The 24,133-nt window shown below is 36.7% G+C and overlaps 3 protein-coding genes and 2 long non-coding RNA genes across 10 annotated transcripts in view; 4 read left to right on the forward strand and 1 right to left on the reverse strand.

Annotated features, from left to right (window-relative positions):
- The first annotated feature begins 1,791 nt into the window (after positions 1–1,791).
- LOC127063836 (innexin inx7) lies at positions 1,792–5,777 on the forward strand. Its single transcript, XM_050994090.1, has 7 exons — positions 1,792–2,463; positions 2,794–2,884; positions 2,977–3,049; positions 3,195–3,372; positions 3,782–4,119; positions 4,190–4,380; positions 4,452–5,777. The coding sequence occupies exons 1-7, from the start codon at positions 2,376–2,378 to the stop codon at positions 4,705–4,707; spliced, it is 1,215 nt and encodes a 404-aa protein (XP_050850047.1). The 5' UTR covers positions 1,792–2,375; the 3' UTR covers positions 4,708–5,777.
- Positions 5,778–8,519: 2,742 nt separating this feature from the next.
- On the forward strand, positions 8,520–11,322 carry LOC127063846 (uncharacterized). 2 transcript variants are annotated; one of them, XR_007781499.1, is made up of 2 exons: positions 8,520–8,753; positions 10,194–11,322. It is a non-coding gene; the product is annotated as an uncharacterized LOC127063846 (long non-coding RNA). The 2 variants fall into 2 exon arrangements; XR_007781500.1 differs by lacking the exon at positions 8,520–8,753 and adding an exon at positions 9,587–9,732.
- LOC127063843 (uncharacterized) overlaps positions 9,584–24,133 on the reverse strand; it is a 23,800-nt gene continuing 9,250 nt past the window's right edge. The window contains exons 2-3 of the long non-coding RNA XR_007781497.1: positions 10,171–10,403; positions 9,584–10,036 (exon numbers count right to left, since the gene is read on the reverse strand). This is a non-coding gene — a long non-coding RNA (uncharacterized LOC127063843). The remainder of the gene's footprint in view (positions 10,037–10,170; positions 10,404–24,133) is intronic.
- Positions 12,655–20,050, forward strand: LOC127063838 (innexin inx1). The gene is made up of 4 exons (XM_050994098.1): positions 12,655–14,188; positions 17,453–17,560; positions 17,900–18,055; positions 18,291–20,050. Exons 1-4 carry the CDS (start codon positions 13,937–13,939, stop codon positions 18,867–18,869), a joined length of 1,095 nt encoding a protein of 364 aa, XP_050850055.1. The 5' UTR covers positions 12,655–13,936; the 3' UTR covers positions 18,870–20,050.
- The window catches only part of LOC127063837 (innexin shaking-B), a 24,720-nt gene continuing 20,783 nt past the window's right edge, over positions 20,197–24,133 (forward strand). The window contains exons 1-3 of one of the 5 annotated variants that reach the window (XM_050994095.1): positions 20,197–22,112; positions 22,470–22,600; positions 22,876–23,101. In XM_050994095.1, coding sequence (XP_050850052.1) covers positions 22,530–22,600; positions 22,876–23,101 — 297 coding nt within the window. In that variant the 5' untranslated portion in view covers positions 20,197–22,112; positions 22,470–22,529. Of the gene's footprint in view, positions 22,113–22,469; positions 22,601–22,875; positions 23,102–23,510 lie in introns of those variants that run through there. The other 4 variants (XM_050994096.1, XM_050994093.1, XM_050994097.1 and 1 more) reach the window with 4 other exon arrangements.

Genomic DNA, 24,133 nt, shown 5'->3' on the forward strand with positions numbered 1-24,133 from the left:
GCCTATGACGAATACGCTTTCTTTCTTTTTCCTTTATTTTTCTCTCTCCCTATTTTTTTTTTTTTTTAATAAAAATATCCTTTTTACTCGTCAAACAAAAAACTAAGAGACAAGTTAGACCGAAAGGGAGATTTTATTTGATCACGTTTTGACTAAAAACACGGTAAAATATGAGCTTAACGAGTTAGCGTTTTCTACCTTTCACCGAGTCCAGCTTTGTTCGTACGTGCTACATGAATGTATGTATATATGTATGTACATACGAGACGGTAGACGAAGATTCGTAAAGGAGGAAGAAAGAAAGAAGAAAGAGATTGTGAGAGCAAACGAGCGTAGGTACCCAAGTATCGAAGATGACGACGACAACGAAGAGGACGACGACAAAGCTCGGCGTGCACGTAAAGGAACGAAGAAGGGAGAGGACAGGGTCTTCTTTGGAATACTCGTTCGTTCTGTTGGCTTGGCCTGGCCTGGCGCGAGGGCAACGGCCGGTCAAAGTCCCTCCACCTTCGTAGCTGCACGCGTAGCTTCATGGCCTTCTTCGCTTCTCTCTGGTTCTTCTCTGCTTTACAGGACTCACCAACAGACTCCTCTTCTTCTCGATTCCTCCAACGAAATTTTTCATGTCGTATATACGATTATTTATCTACATACATACATACGTTCAAACCGCAAAGGAATACGTTCGTTACTGATTATTCTAATTAAGAGTTCGTATTACCGATGTTAATTATATAAGATTCGATTCGATTTGCATTTTTTATCATAAATTTTCATATTTCAAATACGACCTTCGAGTTAGGAGCAAGTACTCACGAATTAGTACGTACATTATTTCGACGAATTATGTTCCCGTGATCGATAACAAAACACCTTGGTATTTTATCGATCCGATTTCGAAATTACTCGAGTTTTTCTCGCTCTTCGGATGCAATCATCGCGGACAATCATAGGACGTGGTAATAGGTTGAAACATTGATATAGAAGACATCTTATCTGTATTTGTTTTCCGACTTGAAACTCGCCGGGTGTCATTAAGTCATAAAAATGTAGAAATTTCGTGCCATCGCGAGAGATAATATCGAACGGTAAGAAAAGACTCGAGAAAATATTCTATTCTATTTTAAAACAATCGTTTGGCGAAGAAACTTATAGAAATATCTGTTATGTTTACATTGCTTTGTTTTCATTAATGGATTAAACCGAGTAATTACGATCGTCCTAGCGACATCGTAGAGAAATAGTATACGTTAAACCTCGGTATAAATTACAACGTTTCGTAATCTTTACCACCGGCATAACACCGTTTGTAACATACATAGTTACGTATGCTAGCCAACACGGTGGACAATTTGACCCAGAAATCCATGCTTTTACGTCCATCGAGGAGATTATAAACGATGATTGATTACCGTCGAATGAAACTTAGAAATCAGTGTTACAGATTAAAGAAAAAAAAATCTATGATAAGCCATCTTAATCAAGATTATGAGAAATCATAATCAAATATTTTTCTGCGTACGTTGACGAGTCGGATTAGATATTAGACGTCGAATGGAGAAAATCAAGAACATTTCAACGAAAGTTAATTTGAAAGAATAAATTTAATCAAGTAAAACTTTTGGAACGTTCGAAACATTTTACAGTCAACAAATATGTAGATATGTATGTATATGTATAGACATCACGAATATTAAACGTGCATTGGTGACGACAAAGAAGACATAAAGCTCTGTTAAAAGATTCAACAATGTATGTAACTATCGTAAGCCGTTGTGCTTACGTGTTCTCTCTGTCTCTCTCTCTATTGTGTTTTTTGTATTCTATCTATACCACTAAAGACTTTATCTTTCTTATCTCTGCTCACACACACCATCACACATAACGTTACCTCACTCCTCGAAAGATAGCCACGTTTTTTGACTTACATATTAGACACTTGAGAAGGCTGCTGCGCAATCGTCGTACTGCTGATAACGTTGCTCATGAGATTCAATGTTGGTCGAAGAGCTCGATCACCTTAACTCCGTTGATATTACCAAGAGAGGAAAACAGTTCTGTTTCTCGTAGCACGATCTTTACGCGTTTACGAATATTAAACATTCTTTCCGTCGCACGATCCTACTATTAGAGCAACGAAGAAAGAAAAGGAGAAGAAGAAGAACAAGAAGAAGAGATAGGAGGAGGAGGAGGAGGAGGAGGAGGAGGAAGAAGAAGAAGAAGAGGAGAAGGAGCAGGAGAAGAAGAAAGAAAAGAAGAAAGGGGAATAGGAGGAAGAAGAAAAACAAGATCGCTGAATAATCGTATTCTCGTGGAGAGATACGACAGTAAATTGCGTTAAGTCTTTGTGCCGCATTCTCGTTGCATTTCTAGCAATGGCGACATTTATCTCAACGTTTACTGTCCTAAAGGATCACGTAAAACTTAAAGTAGCCGAAGATTCAGCAGCTATTGATAATCTTGGTAAATGCTAACGTCTGCGTTCTTGAAGAATTTGTGTTTATCGTATGTAACGACCTATAAATCTGTTAGTCCTGTTAGTTGATAAACTAAAGTGTCATAGATCGCGAGGTCATCTTTATCGATATATGCCACATGTGCTTGTTCATTGCTCGTATATTCGATCGTACATATATATATATATATATATATATATATATATATATATGTATGTATGTGTACATATAGACGTGTGATGTAAAAGATAATAGAAATAAGCACAAGTTTAAGAAAACGAAAATAATATTTTGTGAGTGTAGAGAGAAAATTTTTCTTTGTTTTTTTTTTTTTTAGTTTTCAGATTACACTACAGGATCACGTTTTTGGCGTTGCTCATGGGTAGTCTTTTGGTGTCTGCGAGACAATATATCGGCGAACACATAAAGTATAATTTTGTGAATGAAATTGTCTTTTTTATAAATATATAGAATAGAAAACGCATTGAAAAATTGTGTAAAAATTTTTGTTGGGAAACAGATGCATAGCCGATTCATCGATAAATTCGCAAGTTATAGAGACCTATTGCTTCTTTACGTCGACTTTCACCGTGGTGAGTCTTAAGAACGTTTATATTTAGTTATGTGTGGAATGACGACTCCTTTCATATCCGAACGTTCCGTGAAAACGAAAGTCTTGTAATCTGTTACACGAGCAATTACGTACGTTCCTTATCGATGCAACGAATTTACTCGCAGGTTAAGCATATGAACGCGTCGTACGTAAATGGAGGAGAAATTCCACATCCTGGAGTTGGGCCAATTAGCAAAAATGACGAGACAGTTCATCATGCGTACTATCAATGGGTGCCTTTTGTTTTATTTTTCCAAGCTCTTCTCTTTTATCTGCCACATTATATATGGCGAAAAGCAGAAGGTAGGTAATAGTGCCGTCTTGTATGAATTTGATAAAAATGTATTTTATTACGATACAAGGACACTATATTTAAAAATGTGATAGATGATTGCTTAATAGCGTAATTCGCTTTTATAAAAAAGATATACAGTACTACGATTACATGAATTTTATAAAAACGTAAAAGCGAAGCGAGAATATCATTATATCTGCTTGTAGATAAGTAGATTTGATGACTACTCGACGTTACTTGTAATCATACTTCTATAAAAAATGATTCGAAGATGAGTAATGTTATCAGTTCGTCGATTGTTAGTTCGCTCGATTTCTCTGAATTAATAGAAGCGTTGGAATTTCAAGGATTAAGTAGAATTGTCAAGATATCTATATCCTAATAATACATCGAATGTGTGTGTGTGTGTGTTTTTAGGTGGTCGCCTGAAAGCTTTGGTCTCGGGTTTGCATTTGGCTTGCTTGGGTTTGCATGAGAAAACAATGAAAGTCAACGATAAGTACGAAGTGCCATCGAAAGACGATGTTAACAAAAAGATACAAAAAATTCGAAAGGCTTTTATCGAACGTATTTACATCAATCGAACTTGGTCTTATTATCTCAGTTTTTGTGAGATATTAAACTTCAGTAACGTTTTAATGCAAATTTATCTGACCAATTGGTTTCTCGGAGGAACCTTTTTAGGTCTTGGTAAAATTGTTACGAATAATAGTTACAATGGAAGAATGGAACCACTCGATGTTGTGTTTCCCAAGGTATAAATCACACTTTCTTTATCTTTTCCTTCTTACTCAGGTGTTTACTACGTGTTTTAATGATTCATAGGTAACAAAGTGTACATTCCACAAATATGGTTCCTCGGGTACGATACAAACTCATGATGCTCTATGCGTGATGGCATTGAATATCATTAACGAAAAGATCTACACGTTCCTGTGGTACTGGTTTATTATTTTATTCTTCGTCACTATGCTTGGACTTATTTGGAGATTGATAACGATGATATTACATTCTAGGTCAGTATCGTCTTTCGATATTTTCATACAAATATTTTTTACGATCTTCAATTTGTATTTTATTTCTTTAGAAGCGAAATGTTCAACAAAGTTCTTTTCTCCATGGCCTGTCCTGGCAAGTATAATCCTTGGAACGTAGTTAGAGTTACTCGGGAATATCATTTTGGAGACTGGCTGTTCTTGTATTACATTGCCAAAAATTTGGACAACTACGTGTTCAAAGATCTCTTAGAAAGATTAGCTCAGGATCTCGACAAGATAAATCAAGGAGAATATTATAAAACGACTTTTCTAGAAGTCGAGGAGTATCCATTACAAGAAAAATGAAACGGCTTCTCGATAATCATTGGACCGAATCGAAGTATGTAGATGATTGAATTATCGCTGGGATGTGCCACGTGATAAGACTATATATTTTTAATTTCGAAAGTGCCATACATACATATTATTGTAACGAATGAAATATCGTGAAGAGACCGAATATTTTTAGTGAAAATATTATACAAAGGGAATGTTTCTCGACGACGTAGAATAACTTTGTCCATTTAGTTTTTCTTAAGCATTGCACGTACGCATTCATTTTTTGGGGTAAATAAAAAATGAAAAAAAAAAGAAAAAAAAGAGAGAAAAGAGAAAAAACATGGGAAAGATATTAAACGGGACGTGCGTGTTACGAAGAAACGTGTTCATTTAGTGCCAGTTCTGAAAGTGGTGTTCTTAACACAATGGCTTGCCTATTGAGGGGTTGACGCTGCGAAAAACGGAACTTAAGAATGCGAATCGAATGGGAAGAAAACAAAAGAGCCGAACCCTTTTCTAACAGCCATCTATGGTCCTTCGAGCTCCCTCTTTCGACTCTCGAAATGAGCCCTTTTCTATTTATCACCTCCATTGTACTTACGTACCAACGAAAGAAACGGTGGACCGATTTTTATGAGAACCAGTCAGCTTTGAGCTGCCTTCTTTTTATCTTTTCTACGTAGCTAGCTCGTAAAATATAAAAAGAAAAAAAAAAGAATAAAAAAACGTTCACTTCGATGATTAGGAGAGTCGTCGTTGAAATTAGACCTTCAACGAGTCCATATCGCTAAATGAAAAAAATCCTCTCTTTTCTTTGCTCAGTTTATTTCACGAGGGAAGACTAGATTAACGAGCTTATTTGTTGTGACTCGATCATGATCTCCGATCTTCTTCCAGCTGCCTTAAGCCCCATTCATACGGTCTTACTTCGTTAAATCTTCTTAGGCGTATCTTACAACCAAGTATTTTTTATTTTTGTAGTCTATTTTTTGTTCTCTTTGAGAGTCCCTCCTAAAACGATCTCAACGAAGATATTGTAATGTTGTGTATTATATAAAAAAGGAAAGAAAAGAATACAAATATATAATTTCAGTTAACATTTGTAAAGTAAATGAGAACCTTTTTTTAAGTGTTTGTTCCATTTCAAAGTATTACTCGAAACACGTAAGTTTGTTTTTCTTGTTCACGAACGTGGACAGATTAAAACGTTGTATCGCGTGACAGTGTCAAGAGGAAAGCGTAAATCGCTATTTGCGTGTCAATGCTCTTACAGTCTTTAGACATTTTTCTTGGACGTGCGTTAACTTGACGACATTTAAAATACAGGAGCATACGCGTATGCGTAGCAGGTAAATATACGTTGCGTTGACTCCTTAAGCGAGTCTGTATAGTTAAGATCGTTAAATCGTTAAGATCGTTGATATAGGCATTACATGGTGACCTATAAATTCGAAAGTAATCGACGTGCTCTAAATGCGTTACGTATATCCGTTCTAATAAATAAATTACGATAAATCGTGAATAAATATTTTCGAAATAAATGAGAATAGTTTTAATGAACAAAAACTGAATTATGCTTGAGAACAATGCACAAACGTTGCAAAAAATATTTGTGCGCGTGAACGAGCGCACACGCGCGCGCGCGCATGTGTGGGTATGCATTGAAAAAAGAAAATGTAGTCGGACAGTAGAATCATTCTTCGAAGACCTTCTGAAAAGAACGAAATCCTTTTCCATGAGTCACGTAGTAAGAGATATCTAAGGGTCAGTAAAGCTAATTATATCTAATCTATACGTAGAAAGTATGGAATTTCACTTGAAAATCAATTTCAATTCTTCCATCTTTTAGTATTATTAGTCACGAAGAACAGGGAGGATAACGTTCTGCTGATTGACAGCGATCATATAGAAAGCTACGATAAATCTATCGACAAATCAGCAACGATTAATTACCCTTGATAACGAATGAAGTATCGGTGGGAATGAACGCTTAATTAAAATTGTGATTTATCGAAAGAGCAAATTGGAATCGTAGAGGAAAAATTTTAGAATTATCGAGAGAATATTTCTGAGACTTTACGAGTCTCCGAGTTGCGTTATATACTTACATGTATATACATAGGACACGTATGTAACTGTAACTCAGTCCCTTGACTCGGTATGGTTGGGTCTCACGAGTTCAGGTATTATTCATATGAAAGGCCCGCGTGGGCCGTACCTCGGTGGTCCCTCGAACAAAGACCGGCTTTGGTCGAGGCTATAAAAGCAGAACTCTCTAGAGATGCTAGAGAAGTCTGGAGAGCAGCTGGATGCTTTCTCGTTCGAGTTAGTCTCCTCCTTTCCAGCCCTTAGTCTTCTCTGCGTGGGCGGTTGACATTGCTCTCGGCTCTCACCAAACTAACTTTCGAAAATCGTCTCTCTCTCTCTCTCTCTTCCTCTCATTCTTTTTCTTTCTTTCCAAACCGAATGCGATCTTCTGAAATTCCATTGGAATTCCTTCAAAGTAATTTGCATGAAAGAAGAAGAAAAAAAGGAAAAAAAAACGTTCGTGTTCAACAAAAGACAAGTCGACGAACTTGTAAACTTATTATTCTCGATTTGTCCAAGCTCGTGTAAGACGGCTTTCTGAACGATCCTTCTGTCTCTGATCGGGTCTCCTTTCTTTCTTTGTTCCAATCCAGCTTCCTTTGTGATTCCAACAGCTCGTATATGTATTCGCGATGCATACCAATGTTCATGCTTAGCGCCCTACTCAAAAGAGCAGGAATTGCTCGTCTGGATATTTTTAAAGGAGTTTTTGATATTACGAAAAGAACAATGTCTCCTTAATGAATTATTCTTTAGAATGCTTTAAAGAATAGAGAGTCTCAAAATAATAGCTACTCCTTGATGAAATATCGAAGATGTTTACAGATCCTACTCGTCGTGGTGAAGTTCGTGAGGAGACTTGAGAACGTCGATTGGTAGGATATATCTGAGCGAGACATCAAGATGTATCTCGTGTGCTTTCGCGAATAAAAAATAGCTTCGTTCGTCGATGATCGAGAATGATCATGGTAGAAAAAACGTAAGAGAAGAAGGATCGTTTGCTTGATCTACAGGCGTATATATATTTAGATAGATAGTTATATACGTATTTCTTACGCGTTTGTCGCATGATTTCGAATTCTTTCCTCGACGAGTTTGGCCCATGCTTATAGAGCGAAACCGGTTTGAAAATTTATCTCCGAAACTACACTATACGCTTTCGCGAGATTCCACTGGTGCAAGAGGAACGTTAGACCGGTGGAATTATCAACTTGAAACGAAATTCAATTTTTTCTTACAGACTTAATGGTCATATTTCAACGATTTTAACTTCTATCATTCAATGTTCAATGTTCATGCTTTTACGAGCTATAGATCATCAGTTCATCAACGATTCTTCTTTCCGTTGACACATTGACAACGGGGTAGAAGTTATTTAGGTATGTCTCGTAAACTTTACTACTACGACCGGTTGGTTATTTCACGGTGTAAGTAGGACGCCAGATGTATTGCTCTTCCTTGGATGTATCTCTGTTTGTTATTCATTCGGACGGTCGCGTCACTTCTTATCACATGTATTATACTCACATATACGCACACATATATACGATTTCCAGTCTATATCCATTATGCAAATCTTATAGGAAGTCGTCTATGTAACGAATCGCCTTCGCAATTATACTTCGCTACTCAATGCAATATTCTCAAGGTCGAGTTAAGTAAATTATTTTTTGTTACTTGAAAAATATGCATTATTTATATATATATGTGTATATATATATATGTAATATATTATTGGCTGAATATGCGATCGTAGATTGTTTCTAAAGCACCTAAAGAGAACCATCCGCAGGCTCGACATACATTCGTCACAATTGACACGATTGACCCGCAGAGGTTCTCAACGTGTACCGTCCAACGAACCGGTTTGACCGGGTCCAACAAGTACATTCCAAAGATCAGTACGCACGAGTGTTCTCCAACGCCGCGGAACGTCTCGTGATCATGATTCGAGGGCTTCCTCCTGATGATTTATAATATACAACGTACGTAGCTTGTAAGATTTTAGATAACTTTTGATTTCGTGCACTTACTCGTGTATTTGATATTTGTGTTAATATTTATATAGCAAAAAGAAAATTATGTCAACAACGGGATGCTGTTATTTCGTGTGATTCTTATAGTACGTACTTACAATTAAACTCGTCATCGTAATGCTTCCTTCGAGCGATCTCTAAACACGTAGGTAATCAATGAGAAGCACACTCATAAAGAGGACGAGCAACGAAGTGATATCACGTTAGAAATCAATCGACGCTTTTGCGAGGATCGTAGTTAATGATTACCAACGCTCGACTGTACACGCATAAATTCCGAGAATAATGATAGTTGAAAATTATCCATGCCAGTAGTTTTACGGTCGCTTTTTCTAATGGACGATAACAATTAACACTCGTAGGTGATGAAATGATCAATGTCCCTTTCGTTGAAGGGGCTATGTAATAAATTTGGAAACTCATCTAGATAGACAAAAATCTATGGACATATATACACACATTCGTACGTGTTACGGTAAAAGAGGAAAGAGCAATTTTTCGGTAGAACCGGTACGTCACAACCGGCTCATTGTCGTTGGCCATAGGCGGACTCTAATTAAGATAATTGTGTCTAAGGACGTAGAATATAGAAGCACGCGAGCGAGCGAGCGAGAAAGCTAGTGCAAGCAGTGTTCACAGTAGGGGAGCGTAGGACGTTGTTGAGCCGTGGTTCGTCCATCGACTTTGATATATCGTTCTTTAGTGCGTTTATAAATAGATACCGAGGATATAGATTCGCATAGAGTTGGGAGTATCAAATGACAGGGTTACTTTAGAAGTACCTAGATACGTGCATATGTATTTTCATTCTGTTCATCGTGATCGAAAAGGCCGCATCGTTTAAAGATGATTATCGTTAAACGATTCTAAAATTATATTTTGCTATCTAATGATTTTTGGATCTTTGAAAATAGTGTACATGAATAATGTATGTATCTTATATGTATCTACTTCTAGTAGAATTATACTTTCTTGTTAGATATATTCCTACATAGGTTATAGATCGCGTTACATCGTAAGCTTGTTTTGCGATTATGTATGTAGATAGCATCGAAGTTACGATGACGGTGCCGTCACCTTATAAAATAGAAAGATTGAAAAGCGCGCAACGATAGTCGTCTATCGCAAAACCATAATGTAAACTGTTCGTCACTCGGATTTTTAATTTATATATTATATTTTACGTAGGTATTTTTAATTAGATTTTTCTTCCGGCGAATGTTAAATCAGTCCTGAAAGCAAAATCACTTTAGAATGTAATATTGTCGATGAGAAATATTCGTTATTTATTCGTTAATAATTACATATCTACTAAAATCTTATTCAAACATCATTGACAAAAGTTAAACGACGCAACGTTTCTTACCATATTTGAAATCGTCCTTGCAGAGTAGAGGAAGACGGATATCGTAACTGTCGAGATACATAGATGGTCGACGAAAAGCGTGCAGTATCGCGTTGCTGTTCTGAAGCAGAAGTTACAACTGTTGCATCACGTTGCACATCTGGTCCGTGAACCGCTTCTGCTACGGTGAAGAGGACGAGGGAACATTAGCATATGCAGCCACGTAGGTAGGCAGGAACTCGCCTTGCGTTTGCCTGTTGAAAGAAACATTTAGACTTCGTCGTCATTAAAATTGTAAATGTTAATAACAATGCATTCGATATTATTACAAATATTTATCAAATTCTAAAAACGTTTAAACATCCGTCCGATACATAAATGTAAAATGTATCACCTACGATCTTATATTATGAACTCAAAATGAAATATTTTTTGGATTTTCTTTAAACTTTACGATTTATTTACTTACGTTATCAATACATTTTCGACTTTTGAATAACGACATAACCATAAAAAGAGATAATATAAATAAAAGGGATGACGTATTATTCGCATGAAACTCGACGAGAACGGAAGCAGGATGCGGGCTAACGGAATTGATTCTTCTGTGATTTCATTAGTTCTGATGCATTTAAATTCATGATTCAAGTGAGTGATTAGCGAGCATTAAAATTTACGATGACTTAAAGCTCGTATGTACATAAGTATGTACATACGTATGGATGTTTGTTGTATGTATGTATGTATGTATGTATGTATGCCTATCTCTGTAAGTAACGTTAGTCATCGTCGTTCTGTAGTACTGCGATCATCAGTAAGTAGTATATGGTATGTTAAAAAGAAAAAGAAAAATAAAGAGACTTATGGAACAGGAGAAAGCAAAACCACGGAGCCAGTGTTCGTTTTTGCTGGACGTGAATTCAAGGAGACTAAAGAGAAAAAAAAGAGAAAAGACAGAGGTCAAGAGAGAGAGAGAGAGAGAGAGAGAGAGAGAGAGAGAGAGAGAGAGAGAGAGAGAGAGAGAGAGAGAAAAAGAGAAAGAGAGAGAAGGAATTTAGGACGTTCCAAATGGAACTTTTAAAAGGATTTTCCTTGAAGGATCTTTGAGCGAGGTTGTACATGAGATCTGTAAAGTATTTTATCTACAAAGCAATTACAAAACCTTTAATAGTAGTCTTTATCGGAGATGAACGTTATTAAACAATTAGGATTTCGACAAATCGATTCATTCATGGTTATATATATATATATATATATATATATTCACGTAAAAATTTTTAGACATACCAGTATAATCGTCGCCTCTAACATTAAGAGACAGAAAAGTCAATGTTTTTTTATCGTCGATACAAATATATACACACATACCACACATGTGTGTACGCCAGTAACACGTGTTTGTATATTTTTACATATGGGTTTAACCGCCAGACTGACTTCATACCTTTTTTTTCCCTATAACAATTTTATTAATCCGAGCGAAATATTCTAAAGGTTCTTAAGAACGTGTCCGATGATTTTAACGGTTTGGAATCTATCATAACTCCAATCGAAGAAACGTTACAGTTTATAATCTTGAAAAAAAAAATTATAAAGGTTACTTTTTCATATACATTGTAATGTTATATGCCTTCGATAGCTGGCAGCACCGACTTCATCTCCTAAGATAGATTTGCTCCATGGACAGATCTTAATATTATTTTCTGCATAATTATATTAATTTTTTATTTAAAATAAATATTAAAACATTGAAATAATATAATATAATTTTCTTAATTCTAATAATCATACTATCACGTAGATCAATATATAAACATGTAGGACAAATATATAAACACCTTGAAAGCATTGAACTGCTCGAAAATCGTAAATTTAAAATAAAAATAAAGGACTAGTTCGTTGAGTAACCATTCGACTAATGATTAATCGATCTATCGAGAAGATCATCTTCGTATGTATGTACTAATTTTTTAATCGATTCGACGAGAGATAATAATAATCGTTAAAATTATAAATGAAGCGTAACGATCGTTGACTTTTCTCGGTATCGCCATGACTCTATTTTTCTGTGCTTATGCAGACACGAGGAAAAAGCCCTTTCGTGTGTATCGATGAACGATCAATGCGTGGAACGAAGAAAAAAAGTCGAATCTAACGGTATAATGAAGCATGTCGAGCACTGTGTTTCGTTCGGTAACGACAGAAGGAAAGAGACAGAGAAAGAGACAGACAGAGAGAGAGAGAGAGAGAGAGAGAGAGAGAGAGAGAGAGAGAGAGAGAAAGGGAGAGAGATAGCATATGCGGCATATTGTGTGTGTAGTTAAAAAATATGTAGACGAGGTGGGAGAGATCACATCTGGTCCCCTCTTCGTTTCATGCCCTTCCCCTCGCTTTTTCTCTTGGACGTGTTCCCTCTCCGCAAAAGTACGACGAGCCCCCGGCATCCGCAGTCGAGCCCCTCTTGCGCTACCGATTTTCTCCCCTCCCCCCTCTCTTCGACGAGAAACAACAAACCATCGCGGTGTTCTCGCCAGTCGCCGTTCGAGAGTACTGGTACGCGCGTTACGTGCGTATTTACGACGTACGAAAGAAAGAAAATAAGAATTAAAAGAAACTAACACGAGACAGCACGATTTCTCTACGCCTATGTACATATCTTGTCGGCGGTTCAAAGGAATAAAACTCGATTCTCGATCGCGGCGAGTGAAGAGAGAAAGAGAGAGAGAGAAGGAGAAAGAGAGAGGAGAATGGGGAATACCAAGAGCAAAGAAGCGTAGGGTAACCTATAGAGAAAAAGAGAGACAGAGAGAGAGAGAGAGAAGAGGGGATAGTCTGGACGTAAAAGGGAGGAAAAGAGGGATAAATACGACGAGAGGGAGGAACAGTAAGGATAGGTAACGAATCGGTAGTTACACAACTTCGTGTTATTTCAATACGTTTGATCGACTCAAAGAGAAGAAGCGATATACGTATATACTATGATCTTTATACAAGATTCTTCGCAGAGCAAGAAGAATGACGTTAATATTAAATTAAAAAAGTAACGTTCGAAGAGTACCTTTTTTGAGATAAGGGAGAGAAAAATAGAGAGAAAGAGAAAGGTTCGAACGTGTAACTCGTTCGATTGGTCGAAAGGAAAGAGAAAAGAGAGAGAGAGAGAGAGAGAGAGAGAGAGAGAGAGAGAGAGAATATAGTCCGTCGTTCGCGCGCCAGAAACTTTGGTTCGGGCGTTCTCGGTTAAACTCGGTTGTATCCGGCTCGCGCCGCGCACAGGGCAGCACGTGTTCGAAAAATGCATCGGTACGGGCAAACGAGTCCCGATTCGTGACGACGCGGTCGGTTGTGCGTTCACGAGTGGTGGTTGCTAGTAGCTTAGGCTCTCTCTCCTTTTGCTTAGCTTCACGTTCGCTGACCTCTATCGTTCATCATCGTCTTCTTCGTCGTTGTCTCCGTCATAGTCGTCATTCGTGACTGGTCTGTCTGTGTCGAGCGAGAAGGAAGAGAGAAAGAGGGAAGAAGAGGACGCGCTCGAGCGTGGTGAAGGGCAACGAATGGTAAAAGGGAGGGGGTGGAAGAGAGAAAAGAAGAGGGAAAAAGGATCGTCGTTTGTTGTTCGCTTTCCGAGAAGAAAGAAGTAGACACAGTGGCAAAGGGGGATTGATTTAGAAATTTCGAACGATTTTGTCGATCAAATCGAGGGTGTCGTCTCTTTACCCCTGCGTTAAAGTCCTTTCGAGAGAAAGAGAAGGAAAATTTCGATCAAAAGTGGCTAACGAAGAGGACAATCATGTTTAGGCTTTTGGGTGGTCTCGCTTATTACCTCAAATGGCAGGAAATCTCTACCGCATCTTTGCTCTTTCGCGTACATAACAACTTTACTTCGGTGGTGCTCCTCACTTGCTCAATAATAATCACGGCGAACCAGTTCGTTGGAAATCCAATCTCGTGTATCGTCGGTCATGGCCTGCCCCAACATGTCATCAACACCTACTGCTGGATAACCTCAACGTTCACGATGCCGGACGCTTTCAGTCGACAGGTGGGTACGCTTATTTCTGTCACGATTCACACCCTCTTATTAATGCCGCGCTCTTTCATCTTCTTCTTTTATAAACATCGCGCATATATTCTTTTCTTCTTTGCGATACGTACGTTTTTCCTTTCTCGTGATGATTTTTATTTAGGTTAAATTTTCTTTTCGTAATCGATCTCTGGAAGGAGCGTTCGTCCGTGTCAATGCTTTTAACTATCAGCTTGAAGAAGTAACTTGGTAGATTGAATCGTTCAACAAAGGCAATGGCGGCCACGTTGAGTGAGATTATTCTATAAGCAATGCTATTAAAGTATTTACGGCTGACTTAAAGTATTTGCTATACGAATCATTCGTAAAAACGTTCTTGCGTCATTCGATTTAATTTTCGAAAGTAGCAAGTTGTCATTCTGATTTATCATAGAAATTTTTTTACATTAATCGTTATATAACGATCAAATCGGATCTAGTCGACGTATTGGTCAACGAGAGAGTATCTACAAAAATGTTTAACCACGGATCGAATTCAACTACTTTTAGGATACGATTACGTACGCACGGCGGGTATCAACAACCGCGAAATCATCGATACATCGACATTTTTCTTTCTTTCTTTTTCTTTTTTATTCTTTTTAAAGAGTCGTTATTCGCGTTATAGGATATATATCGTTTACAGATATCTGGAATCAATGCAAAATCGGAAGGTCTTTCGATCGTATCGTGTATTCTTTCGCGTTTAACCTTCAAAAGCATTTTTAGAACATTGCATAATAAAGGAGATATTTACGAGGGAAGATATTTATGTACATATTTTTATGTTCATTTGTACATACATATTTTTCGTCTTTTACAGAAGATGGAGGAAGTTGTCACGATAAAAAATATGTTCGTTCCTGATACACGTGTTTTTTTCTCACATTCTCGTCATTCTTTAAGCTACATATGTATGTAGTATCATCGTCAATGATGACGTGCGATTGCGCATATAACTTCACTTCGAATCGTTTCAATGTACGCGTTCATTAAATGTATCTCGTAACAATGTTATGTCTTACTAATATCATTTAATTATATCGCCAGTCTTATCGCTTACATACGGATAATCGTATTTCGTCGTATAATAATTTGGTTAACGAAGAACGACGTTCTAAAAAAAAAAAGTTGGTCAAAGGAAAAGTAAGGTTATCCTATTCAACACGTGCGATCGTCTTTTGATCCACCCGTCTTTTTTTTCGTAACCTATATAAAAGCGTGTTTTTTTTTTAAAAACGTTTCGATGAGTAAAAACATCGAAAAAAACCTATTATACTTTTTGAAAGAATTGCGTCATTTATAACACGTGTACGTTATTCATGGTCCAGTGATTTTGTACTTACATTGAACTTTCGCAAGTCGATCGATTAAACGTATATATCTCTTATGACGTAGAAAACTTTTTGTCGTGTCAACGATCTATTATTTTTAATCTTTTTTTTTCTTTTATATTTAAAGTTACAACGTGAACGTTTTGATATAAAATTTATGCGAAAAGAATATCGTTTCGTTGTTGTAATTTTGTCGCGTTGTAATCTTATTATTTCGAGGAAAGAAAGACAAAGTTCAGAGTAGAGAAAACACTTTTTTTTTCTTTGTCTTTTTTTTTTTGAAATTTCTTATGAGTATTCTCTTTCTTTCTTCGTATTTCTTTTTTCGAAGTAGCTAAGTAATAATAATATGAGATCTTCTTGGAACATTGAATCTTACTCAACATCTTCATTCGTCGTTCAGAGTGTGTGACGGAGCTCTCATGACTTATGCTTGCTCTCATGTTCGAGCGCATAAAACAAAGGGACGCCGACAGTGTTGTATCTTCGACGGTTAGGTCCCTGTTCCTTTATATACAATATACACTCGCATATGAAGCGAATATTAAGGTCCACTTATTCGTTTCCGGTCAATTTCATAGTCGGTTATACATAGTCGTTTGTACTATCTATCCAAGAGCTCATACATAAATATACAGAGTCGTTCAACCGTTTTGATTTCGATAAATCTTCATCATTTATTTATATCGATTATAATTACTCGATGTAAATTTAACTAATTTTATATTTGTCTTTATTATGCAGGGTGATCCAGAAATCATGTAACCCTAATTCGTTCAATTTATATCGCTGTTAGAAATCGATGAGCAAGAGTTGATTACATCAAGCAGGGCAATAGCATATATGCGCTTACACGAACATAACAAATTTCAAGATGTATGTTCCAAGAGTTTTTCGGATACTACGTAATTTCTTATGGCTTATGGCTGCCTAAGTCATTGGATCCTTCTTCTTCAGACTTTTTCTTTGAAGGTCACCTAAAAGAAAATGTCTTATGAACGTATACACTCAATGAACATGGGACATCAACATAGAAGTAACTATCGTCAACGTAAGTGCAGTGACTACGGAAGATTGCAGCGAACATTGTGAAACTCGCCAAGTCTCTATAGACGCTGATGGAGGACATTTCCAGCATCTATTGTATGCCAGAAATGTAAATGCAATCAATTTCTTTCTTATGTAATTGTTAGCTTATTTCAAAATAATTTACTATATGATTTGCGTGACTTTTGGATCACCCTGTGTTATGACAAATTTTTAGAATATACGATAGCATTCGAGTTATCAAGAAACCGGACGACATACATCGTTATCATAATCGGTTGGAGAAAACGAACGTTTAATAAAGAGAGCATTGAAACGATTTCAAAATCGATTGTTTTAATTTATGACAATAACGATCTTCACAAAAGATATAATTTAAATTCCGCATTGTTTTCTTTTATCTCGTAATAAGCGTATCCTAGATTAGATAGTCGTGCTATAAAACTGTGATTTATCGAGAGAAATGCCATTTGATATGAAATTAAAAAGTTCAGAGAGAGGGAGAGAGAGAGAGAGAGAGAAAGAGTGTATTCACAATAGTGTATTCATTGTTTGTTTATTTGGTGGCATGTACATATATATATGCGTGTATGTATCTATCTATGTATGATGTAAGTACGATATATGTATATATGTTGTATGTATGTACAATGTTATGTATGATGTATGTCGCAACATAAGTAGCGCGCCTAGGGTTATACTCTGTACATACGAACTCTGGTGTAAGTGGCAGAGAGAAAGAGAGAGAGAGAGAGAGTGTGGTGGGGATAGAGCATGTTTGGTAATGTGTATTAAATTCGTCGTTGATATGTAGATATATGATTTCATTGTCATCCTATTATCGAAGTGTCGTATGTCGTAGATGGGCACCGAGGTGGCACATCCAGGAGTGGCGAATGACTTAGGAGACGTCAATGCAAGGAAATACTATACTTACTACCAATGGGTTTGCTTCGTACTCTTCTTCCAGGTATTGACTTCTTTATCATTGAATTCTGCACGTGCGATGTACGGTAGGTCGCGATAAAGAATATATAGACTTACAATTTGTGCATCCGATCCTATCATCTTACAATACGTCCTTTGTACCGTGGTTTATGTATCCTCCTTGCAATTTCTTATTATAGATTCTATTGACATCTGTTTATGACGACACATCAAGTTGCAACCTGTGCAACTTGATTTATAAATTATGTTATATTATATCTTCCTATTTTTTCCCCAGTATCTTTTATATGGTTTATCCTTTTTAATTATTTATTGTTTATTTATTCATCTATTTATTTGTTTACTTCTTTTTATCACTTAGGCGATTTTATGCTATACACCTCAATGGCTGTGGAACATGTGGGAAGGTGGATTGATGAATACTTTGATCATGGGTATGAATTGTGGCATTGATAAGCAAGAAACCATCGATAAGAAAAAGTCCGTGTTGATGGAATATATTATGTCCCATGTAACGGTAAGAATAATATATATATGTGTGCGTGTATGCATGTATTTATGTACGTACGTATATACATGCGTCTTATATATGATATTTATAGAATGTAAAATACAAGAATGTGTTTTGTATATGAATAATTAGAGAAAAAGAAAGAAAGGGAGATATACATATGCAGAGACGCTCCCGTTAGATTCAATTTGGTCTCATTGAGTTCAATTCGAGTTAACTCAGCGATTATTTGTTCTTTCAGAGGCATAAAATGTACGTGTATCACTACTTCGCCTGCGAGCTTTTGTGCCTGGTCAACATTATTGGACAACTGTACCTGATGAATCGTTTCTTCGATGGAGAATTTCTTAGTTATGGCCTTCGTGTTCTACACATATCGAATACCCCGCAAGAGAATCGCTTTGATCCCATGGTTTACGTATTCCCTCGTGTTACAAAATGCATCTTTCACAAATACGGCGCTTCCGGTACTATACAGAAGCACGATTCATTATGCGTTCTACCGCTAAACATAGTCAACGAAAAGACTTATATCTTCATTTGGTTCTGGTATATTATTCTCTCCATCTTTTTGATCGGTTTGGTTGCTTACAGAGCTGCTATCATATTTGCACCAGCCGTGAGACCGAGATTGTTGCATATCGCATCTCCGGCAATATCAATCGAAACGTGTCAAAGTATAAGTAGAAAAATCGATCTTGGTGATTGGTGGATACTCTATGTTCTTTCGTGGAACATGGACGGTATTCTTTATAAAGACTTTTTAGAAGAACTCACAAAAAAGATGAGTTCCCATAATTCTCAACCGATCAATGCTTAAAAATTTATTTAGCAATTGTAAAGTTATATCTAATTATTTGTAGTTTAGGTATTAACAAGGGACTGACTAGAGTCTAGTGACTCATGTTGACATGTTTCTTTATAATACGAGAATACTCGTAAGAAAAAAGTTATATGTTTTCGACATTTTTGATAATAATTTTACAATGTCGGCGACGTAGTCGCCGTAAGATAGTTTAGAAACAAAGGAGGGATATATTGTCATTTTTGATAATAATTTTGGAATATCAGTGACATCATCAATCGTAAGATAGTTTTTAGGCAAAACATCACTTCGTGTGTGTGAATTAGATAATTGATTATATTGCATTTGCGAAAAACGTATAGGAGATTATTCAAAGGATTATAAGAATTATATTACATAGTATAGAAGTTATATAAATATCTCATTTTTTTTTTAATATTATTTACGCGTCAGGATCTGAATCGATCTTCGTCTCGTATTGATTCCTCGATCGATAGATCAGTTTTGTACTTCGCAAACGTTCCTCTTCGTTGCTCGAAGATCATTCGTGCGTCTATTGCATTTCTTTAAAGCGTAGTATGTTTATAATTAATTAATTAATTAATTAATATCCATGATCTTTTGATAATATGCAAGTTCGCTCGCGTGTGTGGATACGTACGAGTCTGGACTATTAGTTTTGTAAAGCAAGTTGCGATTATTTTCCACGTCTTAGGTAATTTCGAACGATTTTCTTCTTCGTTCCTACGTTTATAAATATTTTATATCATTGAATCATTTACCAACGGTATTTGTGATTTACACATTGAATCAAATACCAATGGTATTTGCGATTTACGAGCAAGAAAGGGTGATATAGATTAGAAACTTTCATTTCACATTCTTTTGTTCCACATAGGAAATTATCGAGATAGATTGAAATTAGTTTATTATATTTAATTGATGCAATGTTAGATTTCGCTCATTTTAGGAGGACGAATTTCTATAAAATACTTTACCCACTTGTGTTCCAACAGCATCAATAACAACAAGAATAACAGCAACAATAACTAATGGTTATTAAAAAAGACTTTTAAATCTAATTCATTGTCGTGGATCTTCCAGCAGCTTCATAGTACATAAGACAGATCTGCTTTCGGATAAGCAATTTATTTGTATCTACGAGTACGGTTGTATAAAGATTACTTTTGAAACGATTTCGAGGTCTTTACTTTATTTTAATCGTCTACCAAAGTAAGAAGAGACAATCTCATTTTCATTCTCCACAAGTTTCCTGACTCCCAGTGATAGACAAATGGTATCCATCAACGAGGAAATAGGAAAAAGACGAAGGAGGAAGAGTCATCTTGATGTGTATAATTGAAGAGGCAAGCGTATCAACATTGTCGGCGGCAGACGGAACGCGTTTATCTTTGTGACTGGAAGCGTCCAGCGTTCGTTGAAAAGCTCGAGTGGGACGATATTTTGTTAGTTCGGCGTGGGCGATTTAAAAGTTACCACCGTCTCTTCGATGGTTTTGTGTCGTCAGATAAATAGATAGATAGATATATAGAGAAAGAGAGAGAGAGAGAGAGAGAGAGAGAGACATAAACAAGGGCGCGAAAAATAGAAAAATAAAAATGGGATGACAGAGTGAAGAGAGAGAAGAGTAGCCATCACAGAGAAAGAGGACGTCATGGCTTGAAGAGCGACGACTAGTCCACGAATTTGTGTTTTGGCATCGAACTCGGGACCACGTTCGTTTGGTGAAATCCGCGCACGGTTAGGATTAGTCAGTAAGTTTCGCTCGCTCATCGGACAAGACGCGTACTGTTCTGCCGCTTGCCGAACGTCGTCGTGGTCGTCATCATCGTCGTCGTCGTGGTCGTCGTCGTAGTATAATTTAACGGCGTTTCGTTCCTTCAAAAGACGATTGTGAACAAACGGTGCTTAGTATCTGCCGGAAATTCATGATCGATTTTCGTAGACGTCTCCGTAGCCGCCTCCGTCGCGACGCAACCCGTTTTCGTATGACGTCTGTGTCGCGCTATTTGCGTTCGTTTTATTGTACAACGGGAAACGTCAAGATGTATGCACTTGCGGAGTTTGAATTACCCGAGATCGTTGAATCTCTCATGCGGATCGGCAAAACCACCGATTAATAGTTTAGATTTTCTTTCTTATCAGCGTTCGTAGAAGTTTGTTGCGTGGAGTCTAATCCGACCTCGATCCCGACGGATCTCCTAACTCGAGTTCTTTGTAAATTAGTATGCTTTGATCTTTTCGCAAGGGTCGTAAAGTTTTTCCCTCGGGTGTTTAGTTTTCGACTAATAATACGAGGTGAATGACCGTGGAGATGAAACGCGAGCTTTCCTTAACGATTAATGATTTGGACGTCGTCGATGATAGTCGTCGGAAAAGGCAGAGTGTTCTTTACCATTGGCGAGATCGTAGGACTCTCGAGATTAAGAATCGAACGTGGTTATCGAAGAATTTTTAAAGAGATCGCTTTTCGAAAGTGTGTGCGTGCGTGCGTGCAATAAAAGAGAGAAGTGAGAATGATAGACACTGTTACAGAATTGTACTATCTTTTACGCGTAAGTGCCAAAAATAGGACGAGATGCGTTTTCGTTACGTTATTGCGTTCCTCGTAATAACCCCCAAAGCGTCAATAGAAAAGCGCGAGTTGGAGCGACCGTGGCAATAAATTATAGCGTATTAATCCGAGCCTTCGCTAATCCAGATCGTGCTAATAATTTTAACGCACTGCTATCTTTTGTTTAAATTAATGCTTTCATATTGAATCGATGGAATGACGAAGAACGTTAACTCGTTAATTCCGCTCGAGTTTGCTTGCGTTAGAAAAAATAACAATTTTATAAAATTATCGTAATAAAAGTCAAACAATTTCAAGTGGCACAACAAATTCAACGATTTTTAATACACGCGTTTTACACACGTTTTACCAGTATTGTACTCGAGAACGAACGGGACGGCTTATACCGATTCTAATCTCTACTAACTCGGTGTGTCAACATTGATTTAACGTGTAAGGTAAGCGTTATCACTTCTAATCAAATTTTAAACCTAATATAAAACACGTTAATATGCATGTAAACGAGCGTCGTAATATAACACGCAACGGAACGACAGTGATTATTTATAAACGACTATGAAAAATATTTGTCGGTCACGTCTCTTTCCACTGGTAATTCTAGAGAAACATCGCGAGTTTAAAGACCGAGATTTAATATCGCAACAGGACGAACACGCGAGCGCGTAAGTTTCAAGCTTAAAGTAAGCGATTTACTTTGATATTGCTCGTTCCTATACCTTCGCAAGGTTTACAAACTTGTAAAGCATGTCTCTACTTGCGAGATCGTTCAAAGCCGCGTGCTAAGCCAGAATTAGCTTTGGACAAGTGCTGTGCGTCAGTGTGTATATCAAGAAATAAGATAAAAGTGCATTGAGGTATAGATGTAAGAGAGAGAGAGAGAGAGAGTGTATGTGTGTATGTGTGCGCACGTATATATGTCTGTGTGTTTGTGAAATCGTATGGTTGAATTAATTGCATAAGCACAAGCGTTCCTCGTTCCAAGAACACGTGGTCAACGCGCTTGTGTCGTGATTCCGCAGGTGTCCAGAATAAGAAGCGATGGCCTCGTCTTCAGACTACACGCGCTAACGACGATCTTGATGCTGCTATTTTCCGTAATTATCAGTAGCAAGCAAACCGTGGGAAACCCGATAGAGTGCGTACATACGAGGTACTATTATCAAAAGATATCTTAAATTAATTGTCCGTAACGAAGACGTATTAACGAGGCCGAACATATGTATGGTGAGAAATTTTAACGATCAACACTTATTAAAAATACAACGATAAGTTAAATTTGCATTTTTATTCTTATTAGTTCGTATATCGTGCATGTTTTTAATTGTTATTTTGTATCACCTTGAACGTTGTTCGTTCGTTTGTACGTTCGTTCATTCATATAATTTTTTTCTTCCGTCTTCCTATTTGTTTATCTTATCCGAACAGAGACATTCCTGTTGAGGCCTTCAACGCGTACTGTTGGATACACAGTACGTATATCGTTAGTGGTGCTATGCTCGGTGTCGCAGGGGCAAACGTTGCGTATCCTGGTGTCGCCTCGTCTTTCGGCATTTTACAGACACGTTATCAGGACGAGGATTATCGCCATGTCAACGATCAAACGAAAAGAGTCAAGTATTATCAGTGGGTTGCCTTCGTACTTATCTTTCAGGTAATTCTTTTTTATTATTTATACATATTTATACATATATATGTATATATTTGTACATTTGTTTTATTACGGATTATCTTTCGTTTGTGTTGTTATTTTATTTCCAACTATTTCTTCTCAAGAGTTTCATATTAAAAGGAATAACGGATAACATGTAGGAAGCTGTTGATTTTGTGTAATTACCCGTACAAAATTACCCGCGTATATATGTTAGTATCAAAATGTAAAACAGATGTCGTTTCGATCGTACCGCGATGCTCGAACAATCGAAGATTAAAACTGTCGATTATTCGACGACGTTACAACGACGTTGTACGCTTTTCTGATTTAAAATCGTATCGTAATTTTTCTTTTCAGGATAATTATAATTACGTACATTTCATATAATTATACTTATATCGGACGGATAAATATGTATATCGATTTTTGTCTATTATTATTGTATTCTTAGTTCTATAAGAAACGTGTTGTTGAATTTGCGTTTAAGATATTCGTTTACAAAACACTTGGCAAGGCTTACCGAGAAAAAACTGTTATTAAACAACTACACTTTGCAAGGTTTATTTGTATAATAAGGTTATTCAAAAGATATCGATTTATACATTAGGAATAACAGCGTGATTTATAAATCGGAGTTTCCGACGTAATGATTTCTTACGGAACCTTTTAACCTCTGTTTTTTTTTTTTAATTTTTATTTAAAAATAAGTTGAGTCTGCTTGAAACTTTATGAACTTTGAAATACACAATTTTTGATTTTCAAAAAATATATAAAATTCGTTATATCCTTTTGCGTTGTAACAGCGTGTAGGTGGTACGCTCTAGCGGTCATTTTTGATACTAAAGGAATGTCGGCAAAGCAACAAGCTGCGTCGGTAAGAAAACTAATCCTTTCGTTATAAGAAATGCGTACATTGTTTATCAACCATGTAACAATATACAATCAACTATATTACATAACAACTATTAACAGCAAATATATATTATTAACCTGTAACATATATCACAATTACACGGCGTATATTGATGTATT

Source organism: Vespula vulgaris, chromosome 5, assembly GCF_905475345.1.
Source record: "Vespula vulgaris chromosome 5, iyVesVulg1.1, whole genome shotgun sequence".
Classification (NCBI taxonomy): Eukaryota; Metazoa; Arthropoda; class Insecta; order Hymenoptera; family Vespidae; genus Vespula; species Vespula vulgaris.

Bases quoted from the DNA above. Each gene is read 5' to 3' on its own strand.
- LOC127063836 (XM_050994090.1), top strand. From the start codon at position 2,376: ATGGCGACATTTATCTCAACGTTTACTGTCCTAAAGGATCACGTAAAA. The intron at 3,050-3,194 runs GTGAGTCTTAAG...ATTTACTCGCAG, and splicing joins TTACGTCGACTTTCACCGTG to GTTAAGCATATGAACGCGTC. The intron at 3,373-3,781 runs GTAGGTAATAGT...GTGTGTTTTTAG, and splicing joins TATATGGCGAAAAGCAGAAG to GTGGTCGCCTGAAAGCTTTG.
- LOC127063838 (XM_050994098.1), top strand. From the start codon at position 13,937: ATGTTTAGGCTTTTGGGTGGTCTCGCTTATTACCTCAAATGGCAGGAA. The intron at 14,189-17,452 runs GTGGGTACGCTT...CGTATGTCGTAG, and splicing joins CGGACGCTTTCAGTCGACAG to ATGGGCACCGAGGTGGCACA. The intron at 18,056-18,290 runs GTAAGAATAATA...TTGTTCTTTCAG, and splicing joins ATATTATGTCCCATGTAACG to AGGCATAAAATGTACGTGTA.